General features: G+C 37.0%; 1 protein-coding gene across 3 annotated transcripts in view; it reads right to left on the bottom strand.

Moving 5' to 3' along the window:
• Positions 1 to 24,325, bottom strand: part of PRKG1 (protein kinase cGMP-dependent 1) — a 1,344,779-nt gene that overhangs the window by 230,894 nt on the left and 1,089,560 nt on the right. For all 3 annotated transcript variants that reach the window (XM_017536379.2, XM_017536378.2, XM_017536380.2), the window contains 2 exons: positions 15,327 to 15,404; positions 8,655 to 8,749 (listed from right to left, as the gene is read on the bottom strand). In XM_017536379.2, the coding sequence (XP_017391868.1) occupies positions 8,655 to 8,749; positions 15,327 to 15,404 (173 nt within the window). The remainder of the gene's footprint in view (positions 1 to 8,654; positions 8,750 to 15,326; positions 15,405 to 24,325) is intronic.

Below are 24,325 nucleotides of genomic sequence, written 5' to 3' on the forward strand. Positions count from 1 at the left end.
TCACTTATAAGTGGGAGCTAAACATTGGGTTCATATGAATACCATCATGGGAAAAATAGACTCTAGAGATTCGAAAAGAGGGGAGGCAGAGATTGAGGCAAGGGTTGAAAAACTACCTATTAGGTACGATGTTTACTACTTGGACCATGGGAGCATTAGAAGCCTAAACCTTAGCATCACACAGTATACCCATGTAACAAACCTGCACATGTACCTTCTGAATCAAAATGAAAAATATAAATCAATAAATAAAGGAAAAGAAAAAGATTTTAAAATAATAAAATATTGGCAATAGTAAGCTCACATTTATCAAGCACTTAGTATTTGCCAGGCATTATTCTAATATGTATATATGCTATACACATTATTTGGCCTATTAATCACCTTGACCCTATGTGGCAGTAACTGTTACCCCACTTTTACAAACCATGAAGCTGAAGCAAAGAGACAAAGATCAACAAGATCACACATTTCAGAAAACATGGAGCTGGGGTTTGAACGCAGAAAGTCTCATTTCAGAACTCACACTCCTAAGCACTTTGGTGCACCAAGTAGAAATTCTAAAATTACTTTAATAAAATAGTCATTGGAACCTACTCAGTGGGTTAACTGAAGACTTGATATAATTAAAGGAAGAAGTAGAGAATTGCATGACGATCTGAGAAATTCTGCCCAGACTCTGTTACAAATGTGGTACTAAATGTAGAGAAAAAGAAGATACAAATGTGAATAAGGAGGTAAGGACTCAGGAAGATGAGGTTAAGTCTAGGCCACTAAGAGTTCCAAAATGAGAGAAGGGAGAAAGTAGGGGAAATAATATATGCAGAAATAATGCTGAGAATTTCCTAGAATTAAAAAAACACTGCATTCTCATAAGTAGGGGACACAAAGGCTTTTATTTATTCTTCATTTATTTATAAACATATTTGTACCCATGTTAATTGTAGCAAAAATGCATAATGTCAAAGACAGAAACAGCTACCAGAGAATGAGACAGTTTAACTATAAAGGAATGGTGATTTGACTGACTGCAGAATATGGACATCAGAAGAAAATGTAATAATTCTTCAAATGCTAAAGAAAAAATGAAATTTCACCTAGATATTTTCACCTACCCGAAAATTGATTCATGTGTAGGCAAAAGCAGAATGTATAAACCAATCGTCTCTTCAAAGAATAAATCTAAAAGAAATTAGGTGGGCTATAGAAGCAATAGTGGGCAAAGGAATTTGTAAACAAGTTGACAAATGCTAAATAATCACATTTTGGTTGTGTCTGAAAAAATACACTAATAATAATGTTTAATATTTGGGGATTTACCAGCCAGTAGAAAATTACCTAGAAGACGGGTAGGAATAATTAATTTGGAGTTCAACACACTTAATATTATTTTACTATTCAAGAGAGGAACAGAGCTATTGATTTGTGTTACATGTTAAATATACATATTAAAATTTAAAGATTAATCATTAAAAGAATAGAAGAAGAAGGTAAAACGAAACGAAAGTGACACAAGTGCAAAGACTATGACAATAGAAGGAAAAGAAAAAAAATGATATACATAAAGAAAAATGACCCAGTATGAAACAGAATATTTCACATATGTAAAATGTTAAATACAAATAAAAAAACTCATTCATATGAATACATATACACATAATAAAGTTTAGACACATAAACAATGAGGATGCATATACTCAGCTTCAGAATGGTGATATTAGGAAGGAGAGGAAGTATGGAGTGGAATACAAAAGCGGTTGAATAGTTTTTATTAATTATTTAACTTTGCTTTTTGTTGTTTTGTTTTTGTTTTTGAGACTGAGTATGACTCTGGCGCCCAGGCTGGAATGCAGTGGTGTGATCTCATTCACTGCAACCTCTACCTCCTGGGTTCAAGTGATTCTCCTACTTCAGCCTCCTGAGTAGCTGGAATTACAGGCTTGTGCCACCATAACCAGCTAATTTTTGTATTTATAATAGAGACAGTGTTTTGTCATGTTGGCCAGGCTGGTCTTAAACTCCTGACCTCAAGTAGTCTGCCTGCCTCAACCTCCCAAAGTGCTGGGATTACAGGCATGAGCCACCATGCCCCGCCAAATTTTATTAATGTTTTTAAAAGGAAAATATACATGAGAAGAAAAAACAAAGAAACAAGTTCAGAAATGTTAATTAACTTTTCCAGGATCTCAGGCTATGAAGGGAAATAAAACAAGGAAATACAGACTTCTAATATCAGTATCTGTTAAACTGACTTTGCCCAATTCATTTTGCATTAACATGGACAGGGCCCGGCATGTGGCACAGGTGCTCAAAATGAGAGGCAACAGCTGGAAAAGTTCTTGGACGGTAGTTCCCTGCTGAAAGCGGTTTGGTGTTAAATGCCACCATTTAATCGGGAGCTTTAGGGCTGCACTTGGCATTTAGGGGTCTGTTCCAGTTGGAAAGGAGCCAACTCTCAGAGACTCAGAAGCTATGACCTAAGGAAACAGAGATCATCTAGTTCAACTGGCTTATTTTACAGATTGAGAAAGGGAGGAAATGCAGAGAGCTTAACTGGCTTGCTCAAAGTCAACCAATGAGTGGTTGACTCAAAATGTAATGCTATGTCAATTTTATCAGTGCACTGCACTTTAGTCAAGTGGTAGCAGAATACTGCTGGGAATGGTATGATGGTGGTAGTGATTATGACAGCTCACTTTAGGGAGGCATTAAACTAAATTCTAGGCACTCATCCAAATTGTTAATAAGTATCCTTTTGAGTAATTCTACAATAACACAAATAGTTAGGTATAATCATAATCCCCATTTCAGATAAAAGACATTCTTCTCAGCAACTAACCATTAATAAATGACAGACTAGGTTCCAACCCAGAGAATCTGACTCTGAACTGGAACTCTTGTCCATATGCTTTGCTGAAGACTCAAACTGTTCAAGGGAAAGACAGGAAGGTGGCCACTGGGAGCTCAATCCCATCCCTCTTGGGTACAACTTATAGGCAGATCTACTATATTTCCTATCACTGGAGATGCAAAGTGGATATTTGGTTTAGAATTTGCCATCATCTGATGTTTACATGTATTCCCTATGGTTTCAAGTCAAGTAGGGATCTTGATGCAATGTTAAGTCGAATAAATGGATTGACTTGTGAATTGTTGAACTAAACCTGAAGTTATTTATCTTAAACACACCTATAGTTTTCATATATATATATAGGGAGTACTTCTGTAAAACATAAACATTTTACCCTCTCTCTGGTGTATACAAACCCTTATCACAGGGGAAAAAAAAAAAAAAAAGACGCTTGAGCCAAACAATACCGCATAATTTGCTTTATGCTAACCAAAGTGAAAGTGACTCAAATTTTTCTAATAATAAGATGTTACTGGTTAAAGGATGTTAATAATACAGTTTATGAGATGACTCAGTTTATTACTCTACTGACTCCATCTAACAAGAAATTAAAGCTTGTTACTTTTAGAGGCAGAACTGTATAGTGGTCAAGAGGCTGAGTTTTGAAGAAAGGGTATTGAGTTTACATTTCAGCAATGCCATTCAATTTTCTACTGTGTGCTTAATCAGTACTAGTATTTATGTACTCTCAAATTTAAAAAGAATGGTCAAGCATGTATTCATTTCACCCAATCTCCAATCACCAACTTATCAATATTTTAATTATCTGCTGAACAATCTCAAGAGAATAAAACCACAATTCTCACTACATACAAATTTTATTTGTGAGAAAACTATAATCTAAAATGCTATTATTATGCACATATAGAGAATGCTGGCTATAAAATTTTTATTCCCAGTATAAAAACTATAGTTTGTAAACAAGTATAACTATCACCCAAAGGATACACACAGTTGCCCAAAAGATTTTATATATCAGAGTTATATCAATTTCTAAGTTATTTAGAAAGAAACAAGTGAAACAAATCTATTTGATTTGTGAAAAGTTAGAATTTCTTGTGCAAAATATTGAAATGCAAAGAAAAGATTTTTAAAAACATTCACACAGTGACAAACAAGTTACAGACATAGGATAGCAAAATGTCAAAATATCAAAAAATCAAAACAAGAAAATAATCAAGATGGATTAGCTTAATAGGCTTCCTACATTTGAAGCAAAGTACAGTTTTTAAAGAGGCATATCTGCCTCATTTTGAAATCACAAAATGGCATCCACACACCAAACAATTTGCAGAAATAGTTTGTTGGTTTACAGAGCTTTTTTAAAAACTCAAATTACAAAATCACATTTCATATTTTTAAAATCTAGGGTTTTTTTCTGTTTTTCTTAAAAAGCCAAGCTTACATTCTTATAGAGCAGCAGGAAGCTGGAGTTCAGTAATTTCTGTCCTCATTACATAAGGCTTTCCAGTTTGCCACCTGTTTTACTAACCTATTGTACTCATTTACATTGCTAGCCTGCCCCCTATGGTCAAGCGAGCTCATAACCCCTATCCACTGCCAGGTAAAGTCAAGTAGTGAACGTGATCAATGGCAGAAGGGACTTTAAGATTGGACATCATTTGAGAGGTTCATTTGTTCACCTATTTATTCATTCACTCATTCATTTGTTCAACAAATATGTGGGTATTTGGTAAGTGCCAGATGCTGGGTTCAAATAAGAATATAAATACTTGAGACTTATTTTCAATGAGGTACTATGCAATCATACATCTGGAGGAACTTACCAAGGCGTATGAAACAGAGTTGAAGACATAATATTAGCAAACCATAGGAAATGAAATAAATTCAAAGGGTGCCATAATTTAAATGGTCCCAAAGGATGGAGAATTTAAAGAAAGAAGGGGTAGTCAACAATGTAAAATCATGGCTGAGAAGTGAAGTCCGATGAAGAAAAAAATAAAAAAGATCATTTCATGAGGTAAATAGCAAATCTCTGTTAACATTTAAGAGGGCACTTAGAGTAAACTAATAAAACCAGGTTCCATAGCAAGAAAGTGAGAATAAGAGCATAAGAAAGAGATGTGAGTGAAATGAGGGTGAGGGGTGGATGTGAAGGGAAAGAGTGGGGCTGGATGCAGACAGGGAGGTGAGTTGGGTATTTTTTAAGCTATGGGAGATGCCAAGTGAAAAGGACTGAATATGTGCAAAGGAAAGTCTTGGTACAAGAGAGTTCACAAGAATAACCATAATCTAGAAAGAATTCAATTTAGTTAAAGAATCATTAATTTAAATTTTGATTTTAGAGCAAAATTTGGCAACTTTACCATGAGCTACATCCACAAGGTTACTTCTTGGGATGAATTCTAGGAAGGTATTTTCACCATGAAAGTTTCTTTAATTGGCACCAACATTCAGTAACAATAAGCTACAAAAGAAAATCTGTTGATTCCCAATTAAGCCTTATTTTCTGGCATTCTACTTGTGACCTCAATGTTTATAAATATTTCTGGTTCTTTAGTTCTGTTGGAAATGACATTGTTTTCCACAGATATATTTAATCTTGGAACAATGAAATCAGGTGGCACCTTTCTATAAAATCCTCTACACATTTAATATTCAAAGGAAAGCAAGATTAAGGTACATATTATATATTTATACCAGAAAGATAATGTTTATTTCACTCTTCTGTAGACCTACACCAAACATACTACTTCTTCCAATTTTGACATTGAAAAAAATCTAATGGCAACTACATGTTCATCAGGTAAGGATCAAATAAACTCAGTAAGAGAAAAAAGGAAAGTTGAGTGTAGTTAGTTCTGAATTTTCATAAGGTAATATAGTCCGGGTAAGATGACTTATCAGGATATCTTTATTTCACTTATGAAGCTGTGAAATAATAAGAAAGGAAATAAAACCTGCCATCTGATTGTGGTTTAAAAAACAATAATTCCATAAGTTACTTCTTAGAAGTACTTCGAAGCAAAAGGCTCATAATGTAATTTTTTAAATGAAGGCACAATTTGAAATGAAAACAAAACTGACTGTTCCCATATGCTAGGAATAAATTACGTCACATTGCTCTCCCTCCCTAGGAGACGCTCCTACACCCGAAATTCGATAGAAAAATAAATGTTTATTGGTTGTTGCTTATTCAAGCAGTGTATATACATACAGCACTGAATGTTGAAAAGACTCATCTATATTTAATAATAATTGAGATATACTGCCTATTGGAAAATGAGAGTAGGATACCCAGATATATTTGTCATGCATTCTGTAAAATGCATGGCAAAAAATCAATTCAATTTTTCCTCCATAATACATGAGAAGAACCCCCAAGTGCTTGCTTCTTGATGTCTTAGTTTAAAAATAGAGTATCAGTCTCACTGAAGTACACCTCTACAAGTCTAGCCTTCACAGCCTTTCCCATAGTGAATCCAAATGTACATTACTTCCACCTCCTCTTCCATCTCTACCACCATAAGAGTGATGACAACCACAACCTGGAAAAGCTTCACGTCCTGTGATGGTTGTGATGACAATAGCAGGCTATCTGGAGCTGCTGCTGCCATCATGCTTGCTGCAGCAGGGAGGCATGACTGGGTCTATACATCCATGGAGCCAGCAGGGGCTGGGGGTATGGGGAAGCCCCACCCCTTCTGAGTTGAGATGAGGGCTCACTGGTTGCCACTGCAGCTGCCCAAGCCATGGCTATGGACCCAGGCATGCCTGGGGCTGGGAGCAGGCAGGAGCTTTGTCCTCCTGGGTGGGGCTGCAACCACCCAAGTTGTGGGCAGACAGGGGGAGGCAGGCGCCCTTTTCTCTCAGGTGCAGCTACAGCTGCCCAAAGTCATGGTTGTGGATCCTGGGCTCATGTATGCTGTTGAGGGGCTAAGAGCTGGCAAGATCCTTACGCTCTCAGAGGCAGTTGGACCCAGGCACTTTTGTACTCTTGCAAGCTCAAAACTGCCCACTCCCACTGGCTGGCTTCTCTCTGCTTTTGGCTTCCATTCTGATCTTGGAGAAAAGTTGGGGCTGAGCCCAGGCACTGTCACAGCCCGACCAGGTGTGCATACAATCAGGGCAGTGCAGACCTGTCATTACTCTGCCACCTCAGCCCCCTCTGGACTTTGGGCACCAAAGATCATAGGAGGGAAACAAATAGTGGGCTGAGGGCAGCTTGGCGCTGGCCTGCAGGTGCCCTTTGACACCTACAGCCCCTTGGTGCCATGAACGCAGCAGGAGGCAAACAGGTTCCTGGGCAGAAGGGGGAAGGCCCCCAGTAAGGCCCCACCTTCAGGCCTAGGAGAGTCTGAAGGCTGGAGGCCAGGCTGCCAGTCCCATGGACTACAGTGGGAACTTGTGGTGCCTTTTCTGAGCCTGCTCATTGCTGCTCATGAGCCAATCAGCATGTACTTCCTCCCCTCTGAGGCCCATAAAAGCACTGAGCTTAGCCAGGGCAGAGCAGACATTGGGATGACCAGCTACAGAGAGGAACTACTCCCTCTAGGGCCTCCTCTATGCTGAGAGCTGCAGATGATGGGACAACCAGCTACAGAGAGGTGCTACCCTCTCTGCTGAGAACTAAACACTTGTTGGGATGACCTGCCTGCAAAGGGGAACTTCCCTCTCAGCTAGGAGCTGAATACTCATTGGGACACCTTGTCTATGGAGAAAGGCTGCCCACTGCAGGTTTTCTCTGAGCTATTCTATTGCTCAATAAAGCTCCTCTTTGTCTTGTTCAACCTCCACTTGTCTGCGAATCACATTTTTACTGGCCACAGGACAAGAACTCAGACCAACCAAATGGTGAGGCTAAAAGACTTGTAACACGAACAGGGCTGAAACATGCCCCTTGCTTGCCACATTGCAGGCAAACACAAGTAGAGAAGAGCTGCAGCCCTTTGGGAGACCCGGACCTGGGAGCTCCCTAAGCCAGGTCTGTGACTCACTCTCTGGGCTATGCAGTTCCTGGTGTCTCCAAGCTTCTGAGCACTAGCACATTCCCTTAGTGCCAGTGGGGGAAGCTGCTTGTGGTATGCCTGATCCAGCCGCAGCCTCACAAAGAGCTGGTGCTTGTGCCAGCACCTGGAGCTGCCCGCTTCAGGCAGCAGCCAGTTTGTTTGCCCACACAGTGGCTGGACCCCACGCTTGCTCACATGCCCCTCACCACTTCACACCTGACTTGCAGTCTCCCGTGGAGGTGTGGCAAGTTAGTAGTGTGAACTGAATGCAGCCTGCCAGGCTGAGTGGGCACAATGAGCCCAGTGGGCCTGGGCAAAACTCAAGCAAAGGCGCCACCAGCCACAGGTTTCCAGCCAGGAAAGTGACACCCCAAAGATCCTATAACAACTTTGTACAAACATGTTTAGGGATTTCAAAAATTTCAACCAACCATCTTATGATTCTGAGTGAAATCATTGCACAAAGTAAGTTTAGCAGGGACTTCTTCTCTTTGAAGTTGTTACAGAAATTGCAATTAAGGATACAAACCTGAAAATTTTTCTAATTAATATAACACTGGTTTATTAGAAATTAAGGAATTTATTCCACAACCTATTCAAACAGATTCCAAGTCCAGCTGAAAATAAATAAAAACTTATTTATTATCAGTGGTCTATATTTGATATTAGGATAAGCACTAAATAAAAAGTCTATTGTGCTAGGAACTCAAAATTTCAGACAGGAATTTACATAATACTCAAACAACAACCTGTATAACATGGGATCTACTTACCCCTGCAAGGCTTTCTCTCCAAACCAGTCTCCTTTTCCTAAAGTTCTAAGAAAGACTGGGTCCTCATTTGGTGAGTCTTCACGAGTGACATTTACCTACAAAAAGAAACAATGAAAGTTCAAATCTACTGCTTACCCACAATGATCAAAGCAACACTAATTAATAAAGTTAATTCCATTTCTTGTTTCTTTTCCTTGTTTATATTTATAAAAAAAGAGCACTATAAGGACCAAAGAACAATTATCAAAAATTCCCAGGAAAACCACAAGAGCTTACTTCCAAATATTGTTATCCTTTCAAGTTATTTTAAAGAAATAATACATTACTTGTTAATTTGATCTCACTCCTCATATCCATTCTAATTTTCCTACCTTTATGAAGCAACCACTATAATAAACTTGCTGATCATTCTGCCGATCTTTTTTATGTGTTTATATACATGTATTTTTAAAATATATTAATAACATAAGTGGTATTCATCATTCTGCAACTTACTTTTTCCTCTTAATATTGTTTTAATTATTTATTCCATGGTCTTAGATATAAATCTATTTCATTCATTTTCATGTATGAGTCTTATTTCATCATATAAACATATTTCCTTATCCATATCTTATAAATTGGCAACTATACTGTTTTCATTTTTTTTCTTTCTTTTTGCTGAAATGAACATCCTTCTACATGCCTCCACATTCATATCCTAGTTTCTCTATAATAAGCCTGCCCCTTTCCCTAACAAGGAACCAGCTTTCATTTGAAGACATATCACATTTTCATAAAGATTGATTGCATGGCTCTGACTGACTATATCCCTCATAATCTACATGCCTTTACTTGGTAGGATTTCTATTTCTAAAGATACATAAATTACATACATGCCCCTTTTTACTATAATAAATAATATATCCTTCAAAGAAAGTTGTCTTTCTTCAGCATTCTCCACAAATTGTAGTAAGCACTCAATAAATAGTTGTAAATTGTTTTAAAAGAATGTGTCATTACTAACAAGACAGATAGCTTGGCACACACAGGACTTGTGACTTAAGTGATAGTCCACATAAGGCAAGTGATAACTTTTTGTTGTTGTTGCATGAATGAAAACAAACATAGGGTCCCTTGTACCTTTGTGATAATTCACTTTCCCCTCAAGCTCTGCTAACATTCCTAAAACTGCCTATGTGTCATCCAGAAAGGTTAAATAATTAAAATTCACCTACCTGGAAAATGTGATAAAGTAAAAAAGCTAATTTCTTGAGACAATGCCAGACGCTTAAACACATTTAATAATACTATGCTTCAAGTTTCTGAATCTAGAGATTAGATGTTAAAGACAGGAATTTTTATAAGTATTAAGAAGGTCTGTGTAAGGGGAAGGAAATTCAATTATTATTCTCCACTGATCCATTTGATTACTCCTCCACACAGTGTTTCAAAACCATGAAAATTCAGTTTTTAACACCTTTACTTACTACTAAGCTGTATCATAGAGATACTAGTTTGCATGCTGATGAGGCTTTTTTAGATGTGGAATCTTCAGTAGGGAGTTTGATTTAAAATAAAGGTTACTGGGCCCTTATTCTTGAGGTTCTCATTCACCCATGTTCATATAAATAGCTGAAATTTATTTTCTTTGTTTAAACAGTATTCCATTTTATGTATTCATATGCAATTTACTAATTCTATAGATATAAATGTGGGTTGCTTCCAGTTTTATTTTTGTTTTATTTTGTTTTTATTGTGCTACTAACAGTATTACTGTGAACATTCTTATGCATGTGCTCTGGTGTCCATGGGTAAAAGTTCACTAGGGTAAACATTTACAAATAAAGAACAAGGTTATTAAATACATGCATCTTCAATTTCACTAGGTATCAACTCATTCATGGTACAGTCTTACATTCCTACCATCAGTGGGTGAAAAATGCATATCATATTATATTGTTATCAATAGTTAATATTGTCAGACTTTGATTTTTTTTTCCAAAAAGGCAGGTATTTGATGGCGTTTCCCTTATTATTAATAGAGGTGGAACATTTTATGATCTAATTTTTTGAGACACTTGTGTTTCTTTTGATGATGTGTCTGATCATGTTTTTTGTCCATTTTTCTATTTGACTGATCATCTTTATTTTTGTTGTTGTTGATTCACAAGACTATAGTTTGTCTAAACCATCTTTATGGTGTCTTGTTGAACAAATGTATAACTTTAATGTAATTACATTTAACCATGTTATCTTTTGTTGTTTGCATTTTAAAATATCTTATTCAAGTAATCCTTTCCTATCCCAAGATAATACAAATATTCTCCCAATTATCTTTTAATTTTTTTTCCTAATTTTTCTTTTCACATTTTATCTGAAGCTTACATTATGTATGGTGTAAATAGGGATCCAAGTTTATTTATGTCCCTATGCATAAACAATTGTTGTGTTATCTGTAGTGCCCATGACATCCTAAATCAAGTTTCCATATTATCATGGATCTTTATCTGGACTTACCATCTTATTCTGACATATTTATCTGGTTCTCAGTCACATTAAGGCCACATTTTTGCCCATTACCTGAACCTTACAATAAGCTTGATATCTACTATAGTAACTCCCAGTATGTTTCTCTTGCTTTCAGATGTCCTGCCATGTTGGTGTTTTGCTCTCCATTATATTATTTTAAATACAATTTTCTTCTTAAAAGACTTGAACATTTTCTTGTTATAGATATGCCTAGATACTTGATTTTTGAAATGGTATTTAAAAAAATACTTTAATTATATGTTATAGTATTTAGAAATGTACATGAATTTTTAAGTTATCATATAGTAAAATTTAGTTTTTTTCTTTTTCAGAATATAGCTGTATGAACTTAAATACATGGATAGCTTTGTCTAATTCCCAACAGATACAGATAGATTAGATACAGAACAATTTCGTCACCTCTAGAAACTCCTTCATGCTATGTCATATCCTTCACAATTCCTCACCCCTATAATCTGTTCTGCATCAAACTAATTTTTCTTTTTGAGAATACCATATAAATAGAATAATACAATATTTAAACTTTTCGGTCTTTTTTTTAATTCAGCATATTGAGTTGTATAGAGATATAGAACAGTTCCATTAATAAAGAAAAATGTTCTGAATAATGCTGATTTTGCTAAACTCTTAATTTTAATAATATATATATCTGTATAAAATCCTAAAAGAAACTAAAATCATATCATGTATAAGTTACTATTTATTTCTAAATAGTTATTTCTTTTTCACTACAGTAGTTGGGACGACTTGTACCACACTAAACAAAACTGGTAATAATGTATGTCTTTATCTTGTTCTTGATATTAAAAAAACGTTTCTCAGAGGTTTCAGCATAAGGTATATATAAACATATTTATAAATATGCAAATAAAATTTCCATAAGAGAACACTGTTTATGTTCAAAACCACTGAGCATTGTGTTAAGGCAACATGTTTAATTAGAATGTTTAAATACTTGTTAATTTTATGAAGTTAAGCCATGTGATTTTAAATGGCATTTAATAGACAAGAGTTTTTGAATCACATTCTTTCTAATAGTAGGGTATAAGATATATTGAATAGAATCAGAAAAATGAAAATGCCTTTGAACTATTATTAGAACTCTGCAACTTTGCTTACCCATCCTGTTCAATTTTGGTTTGATTTATTTGTAAAGAGATAGCTCATCTTGTGATGCGACACAACTACAGGGACATATGCAGGACTCTTTGGTGCTTTAAAGTTCACTGTTGGGGAAGCAAGTCACGTTTCCAGGCAACTGGAACGGACAGATTGAAGTATAGAGAACTAACTGAGCTTCTACTTGAGGCAGCATCAACTACTTTAGCCATTATCACTGCAAGCATTCTGCCTCAGGTTTTAGAAAAATCAGATTGCACAGGTTTAATGGGGAAAAACAAGTATTGCAAAGCTTATTTTATAATGCTTCTCTCTTTGTGTGAATGTGCTTAATGGAAGAATAAAAATTGTTTTACACTTAAATAAGTGGAACTGAACAAGGGGAATTTCATTTGTGGCTTGGCAGCCCCTGTTGTGTCTCCTTCTATCTCAGAGCATTTTCAAAGAAAAAGCCAGTTTGGTGGTAACAAGGAACAGGTCTTGGCCAAGGTTATCCTTTGTACATTTTTTTTAATGCATGGGAAAACAAGTTGACATCTGTAAACCTAAAATAAAACATATAATCTAGAAAATTCCAGATCTATAACTTATTTGTCTGCTGAACTGAACCTACTCTCTTATTATTCACCTCTCTTTCCTGCTCTTTGCCATTGGGACTTAGGTATGCTAACCTCACCTTCTGCTTCTTAAGACTTAATATATTCTAATTATTGTATATAGTGACATATTCTTAATGATTTTAATATATTAGAACTAATATAATATTGCTAATATATTAGTATTAGAATAAAATTAATACAATTATTATGTAATTGATGTAATTAAGAATCATAGCAGCTAACTTGTGTGACCTAAAAAAGTAAGTTAGTAGAAATTTATGTCTGGTTTAAAATAAAAGAGATCTGGAATGTGTCAAGAGAGTCTAATATATTAGTACTGCTTCTCTCCCAGAAATCCCACAGTGCTCTGAAATATTCCCAAGAGAATGCATTCCTGTGGTGTAATTTCCACACTGTTTCTACTTATACTAACATCATAACATGTAAAAAGGCACCACTAATGCAACCGTCTTCGGCTGAAACTGATTACAAAGCACTACTTTTAGGCAGTAAAATTTGCACTAACAGGGTGGTAACAAAAGCCTGTCAGAAATCCATCTCAAAGGATAAACACATCATTCCATGATAGCAAAGAATTAGCAATGTAGTAATGAAAAAATAAACTCAGAATATCAGGACAAATTCCCCATGCAACCTTCTGAGTCATTTATATCCATGGTATTTTTCAATTTTCCCTGATTCTTTAGTCAATCTAAACAATAAGAGAATAAATGATAATCTCTAACAATCTATCACATTAACTACAAAATATTAACATTTTCTTATCTTCTAACATTGGAAAATACAAAATACGATTTTTACTTTAACTGTGGTCAGACATGTCATTTCATGATGCCTTTTAAAAGGTCAGCCCTTGAGTTCTACTTCTACCCAGGCATTCATTAATCACTCAAAAAATAGGAAAAATAAAAGCATAAATGTTGTTTTCTTCATTTTAGTGTGACACGCCATTGGTATAAACATTGACATATGCATATATTTGATCCAAAATTAGTCCAAAGAGAATTATCTAAATTGTGATTCAACAATACTTATAATCTTCCACCACACTCTATTCACTGTGGCTCTAAATCTCTCTATATATGAGCTATGTTACCAGAGTCAGTCATTTTGTTAAATTAGAAAAAATAAATTGACTTTATTTATAAAGTGATTATTATAAAAACAGAAAGTGGCATATCAATTCCATTTTTGTATTTCCTTCTTCATCTCTTTCTATAGTTAGTACATCCAGAGATAAAAATTCCTTGTAATGATACATAACAAAGGAAAATAAGTTTAAATCACAGGTTATAGTGTAATGACACAAACACAAAAATGATTACAGCTTTAATGTGGCAAGAAATTTAAGGTACTTTTAGTAATATAATAGCATAGTATTCATCTAAAAAATTGAATTTTCCAATTCAATCCATTTCTTAGTTTTAAGACATAAATAAATTTATATTGTTGAAAAACTAAATTGGTTTAAACAGTTTAAGAAATAAAGTATGATTTTTCACTCATAATCCTTGTCTGTCCCATTTTAACCCTTTCCTTTATAATTTATCACTTTTCGTAGTTTTTAATATCAATTTTTTTATGAAAATAACTTCAAACATTAATATATATATATATATATATATATATATATATATATATCTCCTAATCATCCTCAAAGTATTCAGCAACTTTCCAAAGGGCACTAAAATGACTGTTTCGTAACAGGATTAAAATTTAGGACATCTAATTTCAAAGTCCAGGTGTTTCATTATAGCAATGTCACTGCTTCTAATGACTAGATGAATTTTGTAAGTGATCTAAGTATTTTTTTTTCCCCTTTGGAGGCACAGGCTTGCTCTATTACCCAGGTTGAAGTACAGTGGCACCATCTTGGCTCACTGCAACCTTCACCTCTTGGGCTCAAGTTATCCTCCTGCCTCAGCCTCCCAAGTAGCTGAGACCACAGGCATGTGCCACCATGCCCAGTTAATTTTTTGCATTTGTAGTTTAGATGGGGTTTTGCCACATTGCCCAGGCTGGTTTCAAACTCCTGACCTCAGGTGATCTGCCTGCCTCCGCCTCCCAAAGTGCTGGGATTACAGGCATAAGCCACTGCATCCAGCCAGTATTTTCTTTTTCATTATATTATTTTAATTATGGAGATCTTTCTATTCACACAAATATACCAGTGTCATCTAATATTATGATTATTAGCAAGTAGGCTACTCTCTGATGTTCAAAGTTACACCTTTTTTTCCCTCCTGCATCATTTTTTGTAAAATCCATTCTCGAATACCTCTCTGTGTCAAAAAACGAAACAAACTCATACAGCACAAGACTCTGCATGTGTTCCTACTGGAGTTATTAACCAACACCAGGCTCCCCTACTGCATCATTGTCTTGTGCCCCCAAAGCTTACCGTTCCTTTGCTGATGATAAAGAAGGTGTCCCCTCTTGCACCTTGCCTGATAATATATTCTCCATTTTCATAGTGGGTCTGAAAAGTAGAAACAATAAGAAAAAAAATTAAGCAAGGAGTAAGCTACCAAACAGCTCAGCCTCTTCAAATATCAACCCCTAGGGATACATTCATCCTGATAGAATTTTATACCAGCCTAGTAACCATCACAATTTATATTGAATATTAGTCAATGTATGCAATAATTACAGAGATTTCATTTCTATAATGCTCATTTGCAAGACTGCTTTTAATGTCATTTTTCTAGGTGACTGTATCATATCCTTAAATTCATTCATTTTAATTATTTGATGAAAACATTTTTTTCTCCCATCAACTGAGCATGAAACAAAATAGCAGAGCTGCTAATTAAACTACTCATTCTATATTATTTGTCATTCTCATTTGGTTTTAATAGTCTCATAATGAGAATCTTTTTTCCCTAAGAAATTACTACAGCATGTAAAAATCTTCATTTGAAACCAGGTTGACTTTTAGTGTGGGTTACATGGCCCTAGTTACTTTTAAAGGCACCACTTTATGCTTTAGTGTTCTTGCTTCAGCAGTTTAGATTTGGCCCTGTCAAACAGAATGTCTTCATTTTATGGACTGAATTCTGGTCCAGCATCTGTGAGCTTATAAACTATCAAACGAGGAGTGAGGTAAGGCTGCAAGAGGATTATCACAATCAGTATGTCAATATTCTGACACAAACACCACAACTATGTCCGTTCCCAGGGTGAAGATTACTTCTGTAATGAACAAAAGTAATTTCAATAAGGAGAGGTGAGAGAAAATACTGCTGGGTCAAGAGGTCTAACAGAAAAATGTGAACTCTGCCATCTGGCCCTATCCTTTTCTGCAGCATAGCACAGAAGCTATATTTTGGGAAATAAAAGGCTGATGGTTGTTATTTGCCTTATGCTTCAATACCATTTTTCTTAACACATAAAGTGTTAAGATTGCCTTAAATTGCCTTTAATTAACACTTGACATTGAGAAGAACCATTTTTTTAGAGTTTCTAGAAAGTTAAGATACTACCTAATTTGCTAATTTATTTTTTACTCAAAAGTAATTCATTTTGCTAGTAACAAGATTTTTAAGGAAAAAAGATATTCCTTATCTTTTCCCTCAATTTCAACCACCAGATGATATACAGAGTCTGGTATGTACCCTTCAAGGCTTTTTTTTTCTATGGTTTTAACCACCACTGCCCCACCTTGCACACACACATGCATACACATAATTATTTCTAAATAAGATTACAGAATGCGTATTCTTCAATTGATTTATTTAAGAAGATATCTATGTTCAATTTTCATGTTTTACAGCACTAAAAAAGAAAGAACTTTACAACATGCAGATTTGATGAACAAAATTGCAAGGTCCACCTTCATGTATTCATTGAACAAATACTTTTCGAGACAGGGTCTCATTCTATTGCTCAGGCTGCAGTACAGTGGCCCAATCATGGCTCATGGCAGCCCTGATCTCCCAGGCTCAAGTGATGCTCCCAGCTCAACCTCGGATATGGTTTGGCTGTGTCCACACCAAAATCTCATCTTAAATTGTAGCTTTCGTAATTCCCACAGGTTGCGGGAGGGACCTATGGGAGATAAGTGAATCATGGGGACAGTTTCTCCCATATTGTTTTTGTGGTAGTGAATAAGCTTCATGAGATCTGATAGTTTTATAGGAGGTTTCCCCTTTTGTTTGGTTCTCATTCTCTCTTGTCCACTACCATGTAAGACGTGCTTTTTGCCTTCTGCCATGATTGTGAGGCCTCCCCAACCATGTGGAATTGTGAGTCCATTAAACTTCTTTTTCTTTATAAATTACCCAGTCTCAGGTATGTCTTTATCAGCAGCATGAAAACAAACTAATAAATTGGTACTGGGAATGAGGGGCTGCTGTAAAGATACCCAAAAATGTGAAAGTGACTTTGGAACTAGATAACACCCAGACATTGGAACAGTCTGGAGGACTCTCAGAAGAAGACATGAAAATGTGAGAAAGTTTCCTAGAAACTTGGAGGGCTCAGAAGACAGAAAGATGTGGGAAAGATTGGAACTTCCTAGAGACTTACTGAATTGCTTTGACCAAAATGCTGATACAACTTGCAGCAAGATGATATGATGAAAAAGAAAAACCTGTTTTCTGAGAAGAAATTCAAGTTGGCTGCAGAAATTGGCATAAGTAACAAGAAACCAAATGCTTAACGCCAAGACAATGGGGAAAGTTTCTCCAGGACATATCAGAGTCCTTTATGGCAGCCCCTCCCAACAGAAGCCCAGAGGCCTAGGAGGAATAAATGGTTTCATGGGCCAGGCCCAGGACCCCCCTGCTGTGTGAAGCCTAGCGACCTAGTGCCCTGCATCCCAGTTACTCTAGCACTGGCAGAAAGGGGCCAAGGTATAGCTCAGGCTGCAGCTTCAGAATGTACAAGCCCCAATGCTTGGCAGCTTCCATGTGGTGTTGACCCTGCAGGTGCACAGAAGTCGAGAATTGAGGTCTAGGAACCTCCGCCTAGATTTCAGAGGATGTATGGAAACACCTGGAAGTTTGCTGTAGAGGCAGAGCCCTCGTGAAGAACTTCTGCCAGGGCAGTGCTGAAGGGAAATGTGGAATGCGAGCACCCACGGAGAGTCCCCATTGCCCCATTGAGGCACTCCCTAGTGAAGCTGTGAGAAGAGGGCCACCATCCTCCAGATCCCAGAATGGTAGATCCACTGACAGCTTGCACAGTGTACCTGGAAAAGCCATAGACACTCAATACCAGCCCATGGAAGCAGTGAGAGAAAGGCAGTACTCTGCAAAGCCCCAGGGGCAGAGCTGCCCAAGACCATGGAAACCCATCTCATGCATCAGTGTGACCTGGATATGAGATATGGAGTCAAAGGAGATCATTTTGAAGCTCTAAGATTTTACTGCCCTTCTGGATTTTGAACTTGCATGGGACCTTTAACCCCTTCATTTTGGCCAATTTCTCCTATTTGGAATGGGCATATTTATCCAATGCCTGTATCCCCATTGTATCTAAGAAGTAACTAACTTGCTTTTGATTTTACAGGCTCATAGGCAGAAGGAACTTGCCCTGTCTCAGATAAGACTTTGGACTGTGGACTTTTGAGTTAATGCTAAAGTAAGTTAAGACTTTGGGAGACTGTTGGGAAGGCATGATTGGTTTTTAAATGTAAGGACATGAGATATGGGAGGGGTCGGTGTGGAATTATATGGTTTGGCTCTGTCTCCCAACTAAAATCTCAACTCAAACTGCAGTACCCACTCCCATGTGTTGTGGGAGGGACCTGGTGGGAGACAATTGAATCATTGGGCAGTTTCTCCTATACTGTTCTTGTGGTAGTGAATAAGACTCGAGATCTGATGGTTTTATAAGAGGTTTCCCCTCTGGCTCTCCTTTCTTGTCTGCCACCATGTAAATGTGCCCTTTGCCCTCTGCCATGATTGTGAGGCCTCCCCAGCCACTTAGAATCGTGAATCCACTGAACCTCTTTTTCTTTATAAATTACCCAGTCTTGGATATGTCTTTATCAGCAGTGTGAGAATGGGCTAATCCAGCCTCCCAAGTATCTGGGACCACAGATGCACACTACCATGACCAGCTAGCTTAATTTTTTTTTTTTTTTTTGGTAGAGATAGGTTTTCCCTACATGTGGCCCAGGCTGGCCTCAAACCCCTGGCTCAAGTGATCCTCCCACCTTGGCCTCCCCAAGTGTTAGGACTACAGGCATGAGCCAGTGTGCCTTTTCAGCAAACATTTTTGAGGGCCTCAAGGCCATGCCTTTTTATAGGCATTGATAATACAAAAATGAGTAGGGTAAAATCTCATAATAGTGAGGGAATGTATTCTCTTACTGGGTCCAAAAGGAGGTGTAGTTTTAAGGGCAAGATTTTCCCAGTGCCATGCCCCTGTCCCATCCAGGAGAGTCAATGGTTTATGTTTGAATTTCGTGGGAGCAGGAAGAAATTAAGAGTCAATCACCTCAGCAGAAGTTTAAAGGAACTCCTTTCATTGGCCAGAGGAACTTGGGAAGGTGGGAATCTCTCCCAGGATAAATTCCCCTGCTCCTTCACCCACGCCGGATTTCCAGCTCTCTGGAATCCCCTCCCACATGGTGGGAGCTCCCTTTCCCCTCTGGCATTTCCCCTCTGGAATCCCCTTCCACATTCTTCATGGAAGTCTTTCTCTTCTTCTCCTTTTCTTCTCTTTTCTCTACCTAAATAAAACCAACTTTCTGCAACACTTCTTGGGTCCAATATTTACTTTTATGAGTATATGGTGCACCTGCAGTGGTCCCATCGCTTATTCTTTAATAAGAGATTGGAGGCCAAGAACCCACAGCATTCTCTCGGGGGAGCTGTGCCTCACTAGCACCCAAGAAAAAACCTGGTTACAATAGCACTATCCACTGGAAATGTTCTATAACTGTATTGTCCAATATGGTAGCCACGAGACACATGGGGCTACTCAGCATTTGAAATATTACCAGTGTGACTGAGAAACTGAATTTTTTAATTTATTTAACTTTAATAAATTAAAGTTTAAATAGTCACACATAGCTAGTAGCTACTGTATTGGGTAGTAAAGGTAGTAACAGAGTTACAGTTGTAGCTTTGGGGCAAGGAGAAGAGGAGAACATCTTTCCCACTCTTGATATTTCCTTCCAGGTAAAGGAAGCTCAGTTAGTAAAACTAAATACTGTTCTCTCCCTCTTTCCTCACTCTGCACCAGTGGAGGTGGCCTGACTTATCTGACTGATAAACTTGGAAGTAAACAGCTATGTATGCTCAACTCAACTTCTCATCTCTTCCTCATGGGAGGGAGCTTCCCAGAGAGCGCTGGCATTGCTGCTTCTCCAGGAGAAGGCTCTTCTCTCCACCATAATGAAGTTTGCCTCTGTCTGAACTTCTGTGAAAGGGCAGGTAATTCTGCCCAATGATAGGGTTCAATTTGGAAAGACTAGTTGCTCTCACACATAAGCTACATCCTATAACCAGATTTTATTAGTAATAATGGTAATGTTTTACCTCCATTTATCCTACTATTTGTCTTGTTTCTCACTTGGTTCCTAATTCTAGATCACTCAAAAACCCCAAAATAATCCAGTATGCAAAATGTTTTACTGTATTTTAGTACAGGGTTATATGTCACGTTTGGGAAACGTGACTTCCCAAGAGCTTCTCCATGGAGGATTCTTGAGCCCCAACTGAAGTATGAAGAAGAGGTCACCAATGTTCAGCAGGTGAAAAGCACCCCAGAAAAAAGAGAATAGGCAGCTCACTGTGATCAAATAATACTAGTGAATATACAATTATTTTGGAAAAACTAGAAAAAATCAAATAAAAAGCACCAAAAATTGAAGAACTCTTAACCCATGTGAGCTCATTCCCCTCATCCATCTCCTTTTAAAAAATATATCCCTATCCATATGATAGTTATTTTCTTTCAGAAAGCCAAAATTATTTGTAATATATTAAAATGGGTGAAGGTAAGGGGTTTTTAACCTCAGCACTATTGACATTTTGAAACTAATAGTTCTTATTTTAGGGAGATGTCCTGCACATCCAGTTTTGCTGCAAGATATTTAGCAGAGTTGCCAGCCTTTTCCCACTATGTGCTAGTAGCACCCCAACCCCAGTTGTAGAAATCAAAAATATCTCCAAACACTGCTAATTACTCCATTGGGAACAAAACTGCCCCCAGCTGACAGCAATTACTCTAAATTTTTTATATTTTTAATCTCTTCATCTTAAAGTTGAAAATTTGGCAAAGATATACAGATATAGTCTAACTATTTAATTCATGAAACTTATCTAATAATCTTCTTAACATCATCTGATATGGTGTTTCATAACTCAACACCCACACTTGCCATATAAATATTTATTTACTTACACAGGCATTCATTGAACATATGTCCATGTTGGATGAGCTCATAAAACCCAGGGGTTCACAGAACAGCCTATGGAACAGTGGCCAAAGGCATTCCAGGTTTGGGAAAGATAATATTCATGGAGTCATAATACCAGGACTGTAATGACTAAGCTATCCTGAAAAGTTTAATTGCACCTGAGGGGAAGATCTTCCATGCTGATTCTTCAAGAGGCTCTCTAATTATGTTAATCAAATGCCAGCACTTTCACTGTTTTTTGAAGGTCATTTTACAGCTTTACCATTTTCATATTTCAAATTAAATCAAAGAAATATACAAGAATTTAGAGTCGGAAGAAACCTTAGCAATTAGACAGTTTCCTTTCAAAAGTTTCCATAGTTATTAAGCTAAAAGCCAGTCTCCTGAATGTGGCCTGCAAGACCTTGTCTGCTCAATGCCATAGTATCCAACCTCTTCTCACTCTCTCCAATTTTACCCTCCAGCCCTGCCAGCTTTCTGAGGTTGGTTCCTTGACTGTACCACCACCAGGCCTGAGCAATCCCACTGCCATACTTCACTGCTGTTATCCTAGTTACATCCTACTTTTCTTTCAGATCCTAGCCTTCTCTCACCTGGCATATCTACCCTTATTACTGCCACACACACACACACACACACACACACACACACACACACACATATATATTCTGGCTAAATTAATTCTCTCCATTGCATGAACTTACAATACCACATAGATCTATTTCATTACCCTTTTTCTAGGCTTGTACTTATTTATTGATTTACATGATTATTTTTCACCAGGATTTTAACTCCTCTGAAAGCAACAACTGTGTGTAGTTCTGTTCACCACACATAAAATCTCCAGTCCCTAACCTTGTGCTTGAAACATAGTAGACACTCAAAAATAATTGCAAAAATGAAGTCGTCTTCCTTAATCCTCTTGATTAACATTGCCTATAGTCAGTCCATTAGAAAGGCCTGGACTTCCAATTCATGTGCTAAGCCCAATATTATTTCACTATCTCCACTGTTATCTCCCTCATGCAAAACAAAATCTTATCTTGGACTTTTGCAGTGTGTTCTTACTTGGTCTCCCTGTCATTTGCCCACTCATCATACCCCAATCCATCCCCTCTATTTTTCTCAAAGTGACCTTTCTATTTTCCATCAAAGTGACCTTTCAAATAAAAAGTCAATTGAAAGCACTTTATTGCTTAAAAACTTTCACTGGCTTCTTGCTACAAGTAAAATCATAAACAATTTATTGTGGTCTGTAAAATTCTCTGTATTCTGACCCCTATTCATCATTTCTCCCTCCCATTATCACCCTCATGATTCTGTTTCAGACTTGCTGGCTTTTCTTCTGTAACTTGTATGTGCCATGCTCGATCCCTCTTCAGAACTTTGCACTCAACTGGCCCTTTCTCTAGCACTCCTCGTCAAGATTTTCACCGTTATCTCGTGGTCATCACTGGGGCCTCATAAAGCCTTTTTCTGGCCAGTCATACCACTATGCACTCTGACTCTATTCACTTTCCATCCCACACTCCTGTTTGTATTTTTATATTAAAAAGCTATCCAAAGGTTTGCTGCTGCCAAAATGCACCTGCATCCTTTAATGACTGCTTGATAACCAGCACAGCTGCAAACCACAGCAAAGCCTCCTGTGAGAAGAGCCTTCTATCACACTCTTTATGACCCGAAATTATTACTCTTTTGCTTGCTACCTGTGACTCCTTCCCCCGTTACCTGGAGATCTTATGTTATATCCATTGTTTCACCTAGAACAGTGCCTAACACAAAATAGGCGTTCAATATATATTTGTTGAAGGATAACTAAAGTGAAGACAGATTTGGCCCAAACCTCTTCATTTCAAATAAGAATACTGAGTTATAAATCATAGATTAAGAGGATAGAGAATGAAAATTGACAGCATGTCTAAATTCAGCAATACATTTCCCCAAAGGCAGTAACTTTGAATTTTATTTCTAAAGCTTATGAGTTAGAAAAGCCTGTCTTCTCATTGGAAAAAGAAAAAGGCATGGCTTTTCTTCTTAATATCTGTGCCTTTAGTTCCTCAGAATTCAACATTAATATATAAATGCACATTTAGGTATTTTTAAATTCTACACATATTTGATGACATTTGACAGAAGCTTAGTACAACACTGGATATGGTCGTTGAAGGCCTAGGTAGTGACTCCTTGGTGAACAGAAATGATTTATTTTCTTTTGTTAAATCACAGTCATAGTTATTAATATGAAATATACTGTATTTTACCTAGCAATTTCAATTTCGGTTCTGACTGTAACATAATCTGTCATTGAATCTCAGTTAATATAAACTAAAACACAGTATATCATTCTGAAATAAATTATCACCCTAAATTATTTCAGCCCAAGAACATATTATTTCCTCTATATTTAAGTTTGGAATAATGCTTAAGTCTTTATTAAAGCACAGATCATCCATAATTGACACTTTTATAATGATAAGGTCATATGTAATTCAGGCTAATTACTGATTTAGGCAATTACCAATACTATGGGAATTCCTATTAATCATAAAAATAGCTAGAATAAGTAGAAACCACCTTTGTAAGCCCACTATATTTATATATACATACACATATATATCTCATATACGCCTCAGTTAAAGCATGACTAATAAATGTTTGAAATGGGGAATAATAATTGGAAATCTGCTAAGTTAACATTAACCAACAGGATCTTGGGCCATGATTTGTACCTCATTCTTTCAGAAGATATATCTCAGAAGAAGAGTCCTACATTAAAACAGAAAACAACCTTATTTAAACTATTAGGATCTGCCTTTCTGAAGCTGAAATCAGTGAATACCTCAAAGGAAATTCTTAGCTCTGTCTAATATCCCAGGTTTACTCCAATGACAAGACCTCTTCATGGAGAACAGAATCATCAAGGCTGGGCGCGGTGGCTCACACCTGTAATCCCAGTACTTTGGGAGGCTGAGGTGGGTGGATCACGAGGTCAAGAGATCGAGACCATCCTGGTCAACATGGTG

Source organism: Cebus imitator, unplaced genomic scaffold (genome assembly GCF_001604975.1).
Source record: "Cebus imitator isolate Cc_AM_T3 unplaced genomic scaffold, Cebus_imitator-1.0 Scaffold97, whole genome shotgun sequence".
NCBI classification, from domain to species: domain Eukaryota; kingdom Metazoa; phylum Chordata; class Mammalia; order Primates; family Cebidae; genus Cebus; species Cebus imitator.